The 15,932-nt window shown below is 45.8% G+C and overlaps 1 protein-coding gene across 1 annotated transcript; it reads left to right on the top strand.

Moving 5' to 3' along the window:
* Positions 1–13,447: 13,447 nt before the first annotated feature.
* lrrn3b (leucine rich repeat neuronal 3b) lies at positions 13,448–15,674 on the top strand. The gene has a single exon (XM_079294402.1). The coding sequence runs from the start codon at positions 13,472–13,474 to the stop codon at positions 15,599–15,601; it is 2,130 nt and encodes a 709-aa protein (XP_079150528.1). The 5' UTR covers positions 13,448–13,471; the 3' UTR covers positions 15,602–15,674.
* Positions 15,675–15,932: the final 258 nt, after the last annotated feature.

The raw sequence follows: 15,932 nt of genomic DNA, 5'->3' as shown, positions 1-15,932 counted from the left end.
CCGGCCCAACCTCCACCGAACATCAGCTTTGTAGAACATTGTGTTAGAAATCCTCCGGGGAAGTGAGTCGAGAGCTACTAGGTACAGATATCCATTTTCTTTCCTGCCTTGTGCCCTCTTCCTCTTTCCCTCTGCACTGCAAAAAGTGTCCCATCTCAAATGCACTCGCACACGGAGAGTGACAGCTGCTGGCCAGGCTGCACACAGTTTGCGATGAATTCCGCAGTGCACTTGTGCTGATGCGATTAGTAAATGTGCCAGGAAGGTGTGGCCATTCAAAATACGAGAGTCCATCTTCTTGTTTAAAGCTGGAACTTTGCTCTCTCCCCCCTCTGGCAGTGAGAGTGAATACACAAACACTGCTCGTGACGTACTCCTGCAGGTGAGCTCACCTTACTCCCCCGAGTGTTTGTCCTCTCTGAGGATTTGCGTTCTTATTTTTACTTGAATCCTTCCTCTGAACACACAGTTTCTTGTTTTATGTGGAGCATCCGCTGCTGCTCTGTCGCTTTGGTCTCTCGCCCTCTTCCTGCTCCCTTTAGCGAAGGCTGGTTCCAGTAGAACGCATCACCCGTGCACCACCACGGGAAAGTCGCCACAGACCCCAGACACCACAACTCTGCTGTACTGTGAAATACAGAGAGCTTTCCATGGCGGCGATAGGCTTTATCAGCATTCAGTGAACACGCTTGACGAGGGCTTCAGTGTTCATTCATATGTTAAAGTCCTGCACTCTAGCTTGAAAGGAGACATATGCTAATTTCCGGGTCCATACTTGTCTCTTGGGTTTCTACTAGAACATGTTTATATGCATTAATGTTCAAAAAAACATTCTTTTTCTCACACTGTCAGTCTGAATATACGTTACTGTCGTCCACTCACATGATATCTGCTTTGCCGTCTGTCTGCTTCCATGTGAAGGCAGCGTTCGTCCCAAATGGCCATATGTTGCAATGGGCAATTCTTTCTTTTATTATTATGAGACAACGTGTTTTGTCGAGACACAAAACAGTGTGCACTGCTGTTTGCTACTGTTTATTTTATACTAGCACCATCACCCATTTTCAAATCATACACAGAAGAGCAAATGATGTCCGTTAGGAGAATCCCTCTCATTCTAAACTGCATGAATACTAGATACATTGTTCGGAGCTCTCTCTGCAAAATAAATACATGGTTTACAAAGGATCTGTAGTTTCAGTTTGGTGAGTCCTTTGAAGAGGTGGAATGTACTTACATACACATTTTGGGGACTTTGATGTACTCTACTTGAGTATTTCCATTTCATGTTACCTAATACTTTGACGTCCCTACAGATCTGAGGGAAATATTTTACCATTGACTCCACTACATTTATTTGACAGCTATAAGTTACTTTCAAAATAAAGGTTCCAAGAATGCATGCAATTTAAACGACACACTCAACACTATAGAACATAGTTTAAACGGCGCTCCACTGTGACCAACTACAACAGTAAAATGCTAGAATGCTAAAGGATCTAAATGCTGTTTTGCCACCACAGGTCCTTGACCTCAGGGCATTCGGATGCTTATCAAACATGCTGGATATGTGCTTTGTAAGTGTGAGCAGTCAAATGATGCCAGATACGGTCACATGGGCACGTGACCTTAGGAGGTGGCAGACCTTTACAGTATAGATAAACTTGATCTGACTATTATCTTAGTTAGTGCGGTGCCTGCATTTGTTTTTAATGCTTCTCACACATTTCCATCAGACAATGGCACCTATCTCACCATCTGTAATAGTTCGTTTCCCATTTCAGCACTTTCCGCAACTCATAACTTGAATCAGTGACTTGTTCATATGGATATTTTTTGCAGCGGGCTTCACCTCCAACAGAAGAAGACAGATGAGAACGGGCTTCTAGGATATGACTGACGGCTCCCCTCAGCCAACCAGAGCAGGGATGCTGCGAGCGACTCGCCCGCTTCTCTGACGCTATTGGCTGTTCTCTGGAGAGTCGGGGTTTGTTCTGATATTAATGACTTGCTGAGGAGACGGCGGGCGCATCTATGTGGTCCGCTTGACGCTTGATCGAGGGGAGCGATGCTAAGCAGAAGCTAAGACGGGAAGGGAAGGGCACGCGGAACACAGGAATCTCTCTCCACGCTCTCGAGGTCTCGCCAAACCCGCCGCTGGTGGACTTCGCCGTGTTTCGTCCTCGCTTCACGCAGAAGCCGTGTGCTTTTACCGTGGAAGAAACCCAGAACTGATTTCTCATCAACTGCGTAACAAATAAGAAGACCACACACATTGTTGACTGGCTTTATGTCGCGCGCTGGGGCTCGCTCGTCATTGGAGCGGCGCACTTGATGGGAATATAGACGGCACATACATGCTTCGAGAGGGCTATCATGGTTAAATCGGGTAAGTTAACTCTGATTACTATAACAATGCATTTCGGTCATTTGATGGTTGCCTTTGCGCAACGCGTTTTCCAAGTTAACGAAAAACGCCTGGATTCAGTGGCGTTGGAGCGGACGCGGAGTCTTGTGATTTAAACAACGCATTGATTCGCTCCGCAAATACCAATCACATATAAGTTGTTTGTGAAAATATTGCAGGTTAATATTGCTGAGGACTGGCCTCGAACCCTCGCCGGCCGTGGAGACGCGCTTTTGCGCAACTCTGCAGGATGCGCCTTAACCAGACCGGATTTATGACGGACTCCGTTTAGGCTAGAAAGACGAATTAATTCAGGACATTCGAGGAGGAGTTGTGTTTGTGTGTGTAGCTTATGTATGTGTGCGCGCGCGCGCTCGTGAGTGTGTGTGATAGTGATGGACTGGCAGTTTCATGTCCCCGGGTCCAGCTTAGTGAGCGCACACCAGACACGTCTCGAAGAAATCCACAGAACGGAATTTGTGTAATTAACGCATCGTCACAGAGAGGCATCTTGCAGCGCATTCACCATCAGCGCTCCACCTGCTCGAGGAGCGCGCTGGAGAAAGAGAGAGAGAAAGGGGAAGGTATTCACTCATCCCTGAACTGCATTGGAGCGCCTCTCTCCCCCCCCCCCCCCACCTCATCTCTCGCACCCTCCCCTATGTCCAAAACGTATGTCATCCAGCAGATGCATTACTCATGAATATTTCAAATGCAGATAAACAGATAATGGCCGATAATGATGAATGGGATTTTCACGGTGGGGGGTGGGGGGGGGGGATACTAAATGTGATTGCTGTAATCTTCCGTGCAGACGTGTCAGCATGCATGCGTGTGTGCGCTCTCGTTCCCGGTGATGGATACAATAGAGTTTGGCCTCCACAGTGCGAATGACTCACCCAAAGCAGCTGCTCAATATGAAAACCACAGTCAGACGCCACTCCACGCTGAGAAAAACCTCGGTCCACTCACTATGTGTTGTTCTCACTTCGAATTATGCGACCACCTGCCGAGCCGAGGCCGCCTGGAGCTTATATTTTAATCATCAGCCATCAGCTTTTCACAAGTGATCCTTGAGCACAAATGTTTATGTATTTTCAAACGGTGGTGATTTCATCACATGCAGCTCCAAACAGCTAGTGAGGTTCAAAGTTAAGCATACACTTCTATCACAACATCGTAGCCATGTTGCCACGTCCCCCCCCCCCCCCCCCCCTATTGGTGCTAAAAACAGTAACGCAAAGCAGTAATGGGTTGCTTCATTAATTTGGGCACATTTGTTCAAAACAAATCAATATTACATGTCCACACTAAGTCATACACTTAAAGTGAGTGCCTTCGCGAATTGCCTATTGATCCGCGTTTGAAACAGTGAGAAGCAGTGTTTGTGTGTGTATGTGTTTGTGTGTGTGTGTGTGTGTGTGTGGGGGGGGGGGCTATTGTGCCTGCAGTGGTCTTGTCGAGGTTTGGAGAGCATGATCGGCAGCACGGTGCGGGTGCTTCATATTCATTTCTCTAGAAACAGAGGGCAGCAGGTTCCTGTGAGGTGAGAGGACATACGGGTGCCAAAAGCTACGACCGGCTCAGAGCCAATGTGGAGTTCAGGAAGACTGCACTATTGCGCCATCAAAAGCAAATTAATCTCACGACCTTTTTTTTTTCCATAATGTTGATAACAAGATGCCTCAGGATCTATCGAGGCTCCTGAGTGAAATGCATGTAAACATACTCACAGGACAGCTGCAGGGGATCAGCCTGTGCAGCCGAGCATAGGCTCTCTGATAGCATCCTGTTCCCAAACAAACACAGGCATCCATTGAAATAGAATAAGCACAGACAGAGGGCAAAATGAACAGGGGGGGACGGGGACGGAGTGCATGTTTGTATTTTCTAGGATCTGGTGGATGGGCTGTAGTGCACCTGAAGTATATAAAAAGACACAAAGCAGAGGATGAAAACATGTTTTGAAGGCAGCATGCGTGACATTTTGCTGTTCAGTCCATATCAAAAGGTCAGAATGGGAGGGGACAGCTCCTTTGTATCCAATGACATTTGCTTTCACATTTGCATCTTAAGTATTTAGCCAGCACACGTTTCTGTGAGAACAATGTGGTTAAACTAAGAGGTGTTCTAAAAAACTAACACGCATACCAGAGAAGACAAAGGACTAACACTGATGATGGCTGACGATGAAGATGCAGATTCTCACAAAGAAAAAAGAAAATCAAACTTATGAATAACTAATTAGTCTGCTGTTGTGCAGATTCATATCAGATTTGGACATGATAGGGACGTATGGCCATGTTGCAGTTTCAAACATGGGCAGAGAAGAAGGACATCTAAGAGCTACTGCTGTGCCGTCCATCTGTTCTGCATTCAGATTGATACGTATAGCCCTCAGTGCACCAATGAAAAGCTTTGTGGAGGCTGCATCAAGAGACAAAGCAAAGTGTTCTTGCATTGATAAAGCCGCGGACACTTATGCATAGATTCTGCACACACGGACAGACACAAATTGCCTGTATACATACATTGGCAGAAATATGCACGTAAATGCACATATATATATATAAATATATCAATCCAAATCGGCCCAGTCATTGGGCTGCTTTGAACAGACACATTTTTGAAAGTGCCGTATCTTTAGCTGAGGAAGAGCAGCAGAGAATGAAAACGGAAAGAGAAAGCCCGTATCAAACCCCATGAAATCATAATAAAGAGGTCCGAGCCAGCGATGAATGCATTTCAGTGGCATATAATGATTGATTCCGTCTGCCGTTGGAACTTATTCCCTGCAGGCTTGTGGCCCCTTGACCGGCCATATATTATTCATATAAATATAGATAGCCGCGCATCTTAGAGGCAGCACACATGCCACATTTGCACCTGCAGATTCAATTTGGCTCCGACTTTGAGGGATATGCCGCTGGCATCATTCCCCCTGCCAGCACCCCCCCCCCCCCCCCCCCCCATCCTAACGCCTCACTCTTTCATTCTGGCTAGCAGCTATACATGGCACATTATGCAGATTCTTTGTCAAGAGTGAGTGCGATTATGTTGGGGGCGAAATGAGTGTTGGAATGTGTTCGCTACGCCTTTGACCTTATCAGCGGCAGCCTAAAGCTGGATACCTTGCCTTCATTTTAATAGATGCAACACTATGCGAATTAGACAAGGGGACCTAGCTGTGCTCTTACACTGTGTGGTGCTTTATGCAAATGAGCTTGGGTTTTACGTTCTCCGCGAGGACAAAGTTACGATGCATGTATCTTTCTATGTATTTAATACGTGTTCCGGTCCGATGTGTGCATGAGTGTGTGCTATAGTGCCTCACGCGTGTTCCAAGGGCATGTCTTTTCCAGAAAAGGGCTGAAATACCAGAGATCAGGTTCCAGCGGTTAATTTGGAACATTGATTTTACATGAACAGTCGACTTGCCACTGATTCATGGCCATGCAAGTGCAGATGTAAGGGAAACGGTTTCCACGCACACACACGGCTTTCATTATGCATATACACTGAATTGAAGGTTCTCTTTAATGGACTCTCCCTTACCTTGGAGAAAGCATAATAGTAAATCAATGAGGTGAAGGGCAGAGGGAGGGACAGCAAAGCCATTCAGAGGCACCCACCCACTAAGGGGCTTACCCAGAACGTCTTATCGGAAGTGGCTGGGTTGCGTCATGGCTGCGCTTACATGCCCACTGTGGGTCCAGTGTCCACAGTGGAACCTTTATGGGAGCGCCGTGTTTTAAAGCATCTTCTTTTCACATCGTAGGACACTAACTCCGGAAAGAGATAGACAAACTCTCCAAAAAGCTGAGCCACACGAAAACTGCTTTGTATTTACAGCGAGAACGACATTTAAAGAAAGAACACGGACACTGTTTCTCCAACCATGCGTCTCCAGAATGAGCAAAGAAAATCCTTTGACTTCACATGAAGAAATCATAAAGGAATATCGGCGATACATAAGTTCTCTTTGGAACAATTGGAACACCTCTAATGTTGCATGATTGCAAAGTGGCAGCCTGTCACATGAAGAAATCTAAATAGAACTAGTGCAGTGATGAATGACGCATACACCTGCTATCACATCAAATGTATGGATACTATTTCATTTGAGCTGTAAGTGAAAATGGATTTAAAGTGCTCGCATTCACAAGTGACCAAGCCTGAGGCGCAAACTGCTCTGGCAGAAAAAAAGACGAGGCACGTAAAGATGGCGGAGTGGAGAGAAGAACTGCACCGATACACTGTGCGTGAGCATCACCGCTCATGTGTCTGGTAGACAGTGACAGTGATGCACAGGGTGGAATGCGATTGGCTCGGGACCAAACCACATCCGGTGGACTTTAGGGGTTAGCATAACGTCATGATGCACGGGCCAAAAGAAACTCACAGACGGACGGTTGCAATTCGGAAACAGCAGCTACTGAGACACACAGTCAAGACGGGATGCAGATAGACTAGATTTAGCACAGCAGGGCTGACAAGTATTGAGAAGGCAATTAGGCCGACAGTGAAAGAGCAGCGAGACGGTAGGATGCCCAGGAAGAAAGACGGGTAGCTGGATACGCAGGGAGACACAATTAAATGCCTATTTTCTAAATAGTCCATGGCTTGGGTGGATCATGATGCAAGTGGGGTACATAAGGAGAAATGTTCACGATAAGGGTTTGAAGAGCGGACACAAATGTGAGAGTGCAGGCGGAAAAGGAGAAGGTTTAAAAAAAGAGAGATGTGGGGGAGGTTGCAATATGAGGAAAAAGAGGGAGAAGAAAGAACCTGAGAGAGAGAAGAAAGAACCTGAGAGAGAGAAGAAAGAACCTGAGAGAGAGAAGAAAGAACCTGAGAGGGGGGGGGGGGGTGACTGGAAGAAGAAAGCCTTGCAAGGCTTATTACCAGTGGATCAAAATTCCCAGTGAACCATTTCTACAATACACAGGCCATTCTCCCGAAAGACGAGGCAATTCGACTGCGCCCTACTTTCCACTTACGTCTGACCTTTATGTCTGCCGCCCAGTTTTACCACAGCGAGCGAGCGTAATGTCTGACTCTCAGCAGATGCAATACTACCTTGTTACAACTGAAACCGTGCAGGCCTCATAATCATCTCCCCGAGGGCCAATACGCTCCCCCACCTACATCTCGACTTGTTCCACAGCTCAGACCTCACAAATGTTCTCCTCCATGCATGCCAGAAAGCCCCTCACAGAACTTGTGTCTTGTGTTAGGAATGATTTGATTTTTACATCAACTGTAGGTCAACTCATTTCAATAAACAGCATAAAACAAACAGTTCTGCCCGGCTGTTTGGCGGCCCGGCCTGAATTAGCACCGCAGAGCCACAAGGACCAGCGTTTCTGCCCCTGTTGTGCACACTCATTAATTTAAAGTGGTCGTATCTCACTGGTCACTAATCAAACTGTATTTGTGCCACTGCTGTCCGGAACCGCCACGATGTTAGCATAATGGAGGTGGCCCAGTGGGAAAGGAAGTGTGAGGTGTTGCCAAGATGTGAATGGAAAAGCTTTTCACCTTGACAGCAGCTGAACCTCTTAAGTGTAGCCGCGTCCCAGATCAGGCCCATCGTGATTAGTCTGGCGCCATTTACAGATGAGAGCAAATGGTTTCCAAATGGTTCATTTTTCTGCCGGTGTCGAATTAATATTACTGAGAAAAAAAAAAAAGGGTTTTCACCTGACAACAACAATAAGCCAACCTAAATGTGCAGCATTTTAATGAGGACGGGTTCCAGCTTTTTCAGAAATGTCAAATGTGACGCTGATTAAGAGTGGAATATGTGGCTAACGAGGACTAACGACACACCGGTTCATAATGGTGACAGCCATTTCTCAACAGCTTCTCAGTGTGAATGTGTCAATAACTTCACGGATAAAGTAGCTCCCGACTCCTAATGGCGATGCAACAACACTTCCTAAAAAGTCATTTAAAAAATTGCCAGATTGAATACCAGCCACCCTGTAAATCTGCATTACATTTGCCCAGCGTACACACACACACACACACATATATTTTTCTTTTTAAAAAGAGGCTATAATCAATGTTTTTATAATAGTAATGGATCAAATTGTAGAATATGGAAAGTGTCTCTTACAGTGAACCAGATTTTTGAAACTCCCAAATATTAATATCTGTATTGTCTTAACATAATGAAGTATTAGTTGGGCTATAATCAGCTCCACGGGGGCTTTATAGTGTCTTTCAGCTCATAGCGTCTTTTTTTAGCTCTAGCAGGAAGCTGTTTTTAACGAAAAAGTTCTCAACGCCCACAGAATGCCACCTGCCCGGCACCAAGCAGCACAGTCGACACCAGAAACACCACTTCACATGAATGGTAATGTTTCTCCGTATCTGCTGGATCTGTGGCCAGGCAAATGTATGCTAAAAAGGTAACAAATAAAAAAAGGTTGATGTTGTGTTCACAGTTTGTCACCAAAACACCTGTTTCACCTTATTTTGCGGTGCAACAAACATGGCTGTATTTGTCACAGTTAAGCCAGATACCAGGAGCTTGTTGGCTGTAATGTTCACTGTCAGGATTAACGCTGGTGAAAGTGAACAGCCCATGGGCTGGACTGTCAGCCTGCGACAGTAATGGAGGGGCTTTGGAGACCATGGCTTGAATGATTTGCCCCCCCCACCCCACCCTTTCCTCTGACACCTGGGAACTTGTGTTAACTCCATGAGTGAACACCTTAGCCTGCCCTATAAAAGGATCCTATTGGCTGCTCCAACAAATGCCAAAGCTTAGGCTTAATGTGTAAGTGCAGTTAGACATTAAGCTACAGGAGATTCCATTTCAAGCCCTCCAGGTTGTATTACCAGCTGTTGATTATGTACCTCTCTACACAAGGTTTGCAAAGGCTTTTCCACGCACATATTACAAACATCCATCCTTTAACTCTATTTGCCCCAACCATATTAACCACATTACTCTTGGTGGAGCCAAATGCAAGTTATTGCCAATAAAATACACCACAGCTTTTTTGTTTTTTGCTTGGAAGTCTTTGTTTTCTTCCAATCTTTGTCTGGCTAATACTTCGGCTTCATGGTCTTGCAAAGGTTAATATGTTCTGCAATGACAGTCCCCAGAGGTTAATACACCACTACGGATACAATGACAAGTTCCACCTCTGGCAAGTCATTTTGTCCTCCAGATCTCTTCTCTCCCTTCTGCCTCCCCTCCACCGCAATTACCGGCAACCGAGTAGCGGATAGTTGGAAATTAGCTTTACATCGTAGCAGTGTGTGTGTGTGTGTGTGTGTGTGTGCTGGGTAGCTTGACTGGACCTGTTACTAATAGGTTAGTACAAGTGTGTGGACTCCATAGCCACAGCAGTCACGGTGCACAGCCTGAAGAATATAGACTGCCTCTTCACTGGGCTTCACATAATGCGGTCGTACAATAGCAATTTACCTGCTCAACCGCCTGTGCATGATTAGGATAGTTCACTTAAGATGATGCAGTTTGCTACCAGATTGCCAACTTCACAACAACGTGGAATGAAATGCAGTTTGTGTAGCCTTAATAAGCCACATTTTTCCCGTCAGATAAGCATTCTTAATGGAGGCTCTGTTGTTGAAAGCTTTTCAATTTTGCCGACGTGTCGCGACACCTCTTGATTAACCACGCTGAGCTCTGAGGATGTTCCACTTGTCGTTGACAGTGAGTAAATCTGAAAGCGAGCATTGTGTAAACATTTTCTTAGTTTGTAATACACGGCCGACTTTATTGCAAACGGTGTTATTACATAACTGACTCATTGGCCCAACACTATGCCGCTCAGGCGGAAGTACATTTGCCACATCAGACACATTGCCACACAAGATGTCACCTCTGATTCAGCTTCTTCTTACAAATGACTCCCACTGTTCTCCTTCAGCAGCCCTTCAACCTTCAACATTCAACCTCAGCTTGATCCGATTTTGCACGACTCCCTCTGGGAAATGTTCACACACGCAATAGTATCAGACAATTCACCTCAAACTGAATGGTTATAACAACAATCTGATAAAGCTAAAGTGATCAGTTGATTTAATTCATGAGTCGATAATTTAAAAAAAGGAATCTGCTACAATTTTGCTTCACTGTTCAATTCTTTTGAGATGAAAATTCACAGATTTTCTCAAATGTGAATTCATTTTCTTATCCTTCAAGACTGTTGCTCGGACAAAACAAACAACATGTCTCGACATTATACAGACCGAACTGTTAATCAATTATCTCAAAAAGAATCGGCCCAAATTCTATCATCCAAACTTTGACAGCAACTGTAATTTTGCAGTCAAAATGAAGTGGTGGCCACAACAAAGCCTAAAATCTAATGATCATTGACAGAATTGTATCTTCATGAATTGGCCTGGAAATGTGTTGCGTTTGCTGGCCACACCATCTTGAAAATTGTCCGGTAAAGCCTTCCTAATCCCATCCCAGCTACTCGCCAGACAACCGACATTCACATTAAACTAAAAACAAGAATTAATTAATGTCTTTGTCAATCTGTCTCTTTCTACCTCTCATTACCATGACATCCTGCTCACATCTATCTTCAAGCTTACGGAAATATGATGAAGTAACACCTTATTTAATGTGTTTATTTCGCCAAAGCCTACAAGGGAAAATATCAATCATAAAACAAAAAGCCATTGCTTAAACCCTCCCAAAGGACACAACCAACATCATCGGTAAACCGCTAACAGCCCACCCGAGCCACCTGCAGTGATTGCACAATAATGCTATCCACAATAATAGCTAACCTGACCACATTACACTGCTGCTAATTGTGATTGCTAAGGAGAGAAACCGGCGCGAGCAGAGGTGAGACCCAAACGCTGTCGGCTGAATTACAGATTATGGCCTTTAGTTTCCAGGGCGCGGATCAACTGCAGAGCCCATAATGAAGGGCCAGTGCTGAGGGAGGGGAGCTAAACCCTGTTTATCAGAATGCTCTGGGCGTTATTAAAGTGCCAGGTGCTTTTGAAAAATAATCCCGCCCCCGCCCCCCCCCCCCTCTCTCTTTCTCGTTCCACTAGCTCCTTGTCCGCCCTCCCTCCTCCCTCACACCTCCAAAACCAGACTCCACAATGCTGGGGCAGAGGTTGAGGAATGAACCCCTGGCTTGGCTTCGCCAGCGGGGCAAATCGCAGTGTTTCTGCCACCTGCTGAAGATTTTATTTATATATACACATACTTCCCCCCCCCCCCCCCACATCCACCTCCCCCGTGGCAGCTGAGGGGAAGACGGCGAGGGTGATGAAATGAAACCATCTCTCTTTTCTTGTGCTTAGTTCCCAGCTGCCGTCGCACTTCTCTGGATTCTTTCCATTGTATCCCGTCTCTCTTGACTTTTCACATGATGTGCCGCACGCTCTTACAGGCCTGAAATATCACAAGCACCATCAAACCTATCTGTTCAGTGAGAGGCTGTTACATACGACAAATGACATGCCGCACTTCATCTGTGGACTTTCTACCACAACAGGAGAGAATGTGACGGTAAAAGAGGCGCTGCACGCAGAAGAGATATTTGACTCGCATGCAGCAGGATGCATCGTAGTCCTATTTGTTGTCTACAGCACAGCATGTGATGTCTTTCTCAAGTAATTCAGGCTTGTATGAAGATATTTATGGCCATTGTAATCAATATTACATCATAAATGGCAAAAAAAATCAAAGAACTAAATCTGTTCGCTTTATTGATTTGTTGGCCTTGTAATGTTTGTTTATATATGACACATTTCACAACATGGATGATGCTGATGAATTATAACTTAGGCCTACAATTCTAAACAGCCTAAACAGTTTTTGACGCTTTAATTGGAATTTGAAATGTCTTAAAAATACTGCTTATACATACCTGCATCTCTAATACAAAGTTTTGTTCTGCATGTACTTGTATGTCACCTAAAAAATATGTAAAATATTTATAGCCTTCAGCTTTCTCTCAATGTAGACTAGGGTTGTGTCCGAAATCACTCCGTATTTACAGAGAACCACATGAACCCTCAACGTGTCTATACACCCTAACATTGCTGTATGCAATGCGTGCATTTTGCAAAAAACGTTAAATTTGATTAGTGTGCAGATAAATGACGTAAACACACTAATAGCTTTTTAGCTGTCGGTTGCTGCATCTTCTAACAAACAGGTGCAGGCTGTGTCTGTTTTGCATGTGCAGCTCAGCTGTCTCACTGTGTGGTGTGGGGTACTGGCTGCCCGTTTACTTGTTGCCATAGTAACTGCCATATTTCAGTGTCTTTAAGCCGCTTGCCCCAAAGGCTAATGCTTCAGCCCTAGGATGTCTGCCATTTAGGAATCTTAATAAAGCCTTCCATTTAACCAATAACAGACATACCGCTAACATCAGAATTGAATGCCATGTTGTGGGGGCACACCGGTACGTCCCCAGAATGAAGTCTAGAAGGTCAAGTAGATATAAATCCACGGGTTCTATATCTTGAAGGGAGTGTGCACAAATGTCACCATGCATCAGCGTGCCTATGACAAATGGCAATATGCACAAATCCCTCCATTATGAAATTCCCTGACCACGTCCAGTGTCGTGTAATCCTCACACCGCTTCTCTCTGTCTCGTTTGTCTTACTCAGGTAGGAATGGACCGGGCTGTGGACTCTGGAAGCAAGTGACGACAATCAATGAGGACATCTGTCGTTAAAGACATTTTTCATGGATACCTACGAATGTGCGTAACATAAATCCTTTGAGGTATAATATCGCTCCATCCTTATTTTTTTCCCCCGCCCACCTTCTCGGGTCTGTCTGACTGCAGCGTTGGCCCCGAACCCTGAAACCTGCAGGCAACAGTGAGTGATTAGTCATTACGTCCAAGGGTGTCGACACAGCAAGACAAAAAAAACTCCAGGGAGCCCTGCTGCAGTTGGTGGTGGTGGCGGTGGCAAGGGTGGTGAGTCAATCGCCTCAGCGGCTGCAGCAAATGATTCATTATTCGTGAAGTTAACAGCTCAGACCACTTAATTTACAAGGACCAATTTCTTACTGGAGGGAACCGGTCCAATATGAAGGACGTGTCATTCGTGGATCGCCTCTTTGTCGGCTTGGCCATGGCCTCTTTTGTTGTGGCCACAGACGAGAGGCCTGATTGCCCGAAGCTCTGTGTATGCCAGATTAGATCCTGGTTTTCTCCGAGTTCGGTGTACATGGAGGCTCAGACAGTTGACTGTAATGACTTGGGACTGTTTAGCCTGCCGGAACAATTACCGGTGGGCACACAAGTACTATTACTGCAAACAAACAATATTGCCAAGATCGACAAACCCTTGGATTACCTAGCCAACATCACAGAGATTGATTTATCGCAAAACAATTTATCCTCTATCAGCAATGTCCAGCTGGGCAATCTTCCCCACCTGCTGTCCCTTCATATGGAGGAAAATTGGATACGAGAGTTGCCTGAGCGAAGTCTTGCTGAGATGGCGAACCTTCAGGAGCTCTACATGAATCACAACCTCATCTCCTCCATTTCCTCGATGGCTTTTCAGGGTCTCGGCAACCTTGTGCGGCTCCACCTCAATTCTAACAAGCTGACGGCCATTCAAAAAGAGTGGTTCGAGCCCATGCCAAATCTGGAGATCCTGATGATCGGTGAGAATCCTATTCTTTCTCTCGATGATATGAACTTCCAGCCTCTCAGTAACCTACGCAGTCTGGTCCTCACCAGGATGAACCTGTCTCAGCTCCCCGACGATGCACTGGCTGGTCTTGACAACTTAGAGAGCATCTCGTTCTATGATAATATTTTCGCTGAGGTGCCTCATTCTGCCCTGAGAAATGCAAAAAATCTGAAGTTTTTGGATCTAAACAAAAACCCAATAGCGAGGATACAGAGGGGAGACTTTGTGGATATGCTCCACCTGAAAGAACTAGGGATTAATAGCATGCCAGAGCTAGTTTCCATTGACAGCTTTGCCCTCAATAACCTCCCCGAGCTCACCAAAATAGAAGCCACCAACAATCCTAAACTCTCCTATATCCATCCTAATGCTTTCTACAAACTACCGCGGCTGGAAACCCTAATGCTGAATGGCAACGCGCTCAGTGCCCTTCACAGGATCACTGTCGAGTCCCTCCCAAATCTCAGAGAGGTGAGCATGCACAGCAACCCCATCCGCTGTGACTGCGTGGTCCGCTGGATGAACATGAACAAGACCAACCTTCGCTTCATGGAGCCCGACTCACTGTACTGTGTGGAGCCGCCAGAGTACGAGGGCCAGCATGTCCGACAGGTGCACTTCAGGGAGATGATGGAGATTTGTCTGCCACTCATATCTCCCGAAAGCATGCCTGGGCACATCAAAGCACGGAACGGGAGCTCTGTGTCACTCCATTGTCGGGCCTTCGCTGAACCAGAGCCGGACATCTACTGGATCACCCCGACTGGTACCAAGGTCCTGCCTAACACAGTGTCTGACAAGTTCTACATGCACCCAGAGGGAACTTTTGACATCTATGATATAACAGAAAACGAAGCTGGTCTTTACACTTGTGTTGCACATAATCTGGTTGGAGCTGATCTTAAATCCGTTTCCGTAGAGGTGAATGGATATTTTCCCCAACCTACAAATGGCTCTCTGAATGTCATAATCAAATCAGTGGAGACAAATTCCATCCTGGTTTCGTGGAAGGCCGGCCATGGCACCTTGGCCCCAAGCATTCAATGGTACACAGGATCAGACGCTAACCATCCCACCACAGCGTTTACCACCAGGGTACCCTCCGACGTCCAGGTCTACAACCTCACCCATCTCAGCCCCGCCACTCTGTACAAAGTCTGTGTGGATGTCGGCAGCGTCCACTACAAGCATGACACCAAATGTGTCAATGTCACCACTAAGGGTTTAGAGCTGGCAGCCAAGGACACAGAGAAATGGGACACAGCAGTAATCACCGTCTTTGGTGTGCTCATGGCTGTGATTTCAGTGGCATGCCTGCTTATTTATGTGTCTCTGAGGAACCATCACGTTTATGGGGATATAAGGAAATGCGACTCCAAAGCTTCGCTGACACAAGTGGAAGCAACCGGTATGCACTCTCCTTTCTTTACAAAGCTGTGGGTTCCGGGTAAGGGACTGCCAAGTGGAGTCGAAGTGAAAGCCACAGTCATAAATGTGTGTGACAATGCCTTTTAAGAAGCGCGGCTTTGTAGAGCACCACACACCAACTACACTGAATGGACAAGGCCATGGGCAGGGGTGGAGAGATCTGTAGTACTGTTTCAAAGGCATACCCATTGCTGGTCCCCGGCTCAGATACTCTGGCTAATCTACTATTGGACTGGGATGGAACAGTTTCAAAGAGACTACATTCTCTCCCAGTTTCAACCCCAGCTAAAAGTGGTGGCTTTGTAACCGCTACATCAAACCAAGCTAACAATCAACAGAAAGAGGCATTTACTGCAAAAACAATATCATTCAACACCATTCATAGAGCAATGCAGGCAGGCAAAAGAAAGTGAAGATG

This window comes from Melanostigma gelatinosum (genome assembly GCF_949748355.1).
Source record: "Melanostigma gelatinosum genome assembly, chromosome: 22".
Lineage (NCBI taxonomy): Eukaryota > Metazoa > Chordata > Actinopteri > Perciformes > Zoarcidae > Melanostigma > Melanostigma gelatinosum.
This window is presented reverse-complemented; position numbering and strand designations above follow the sequence as displayed.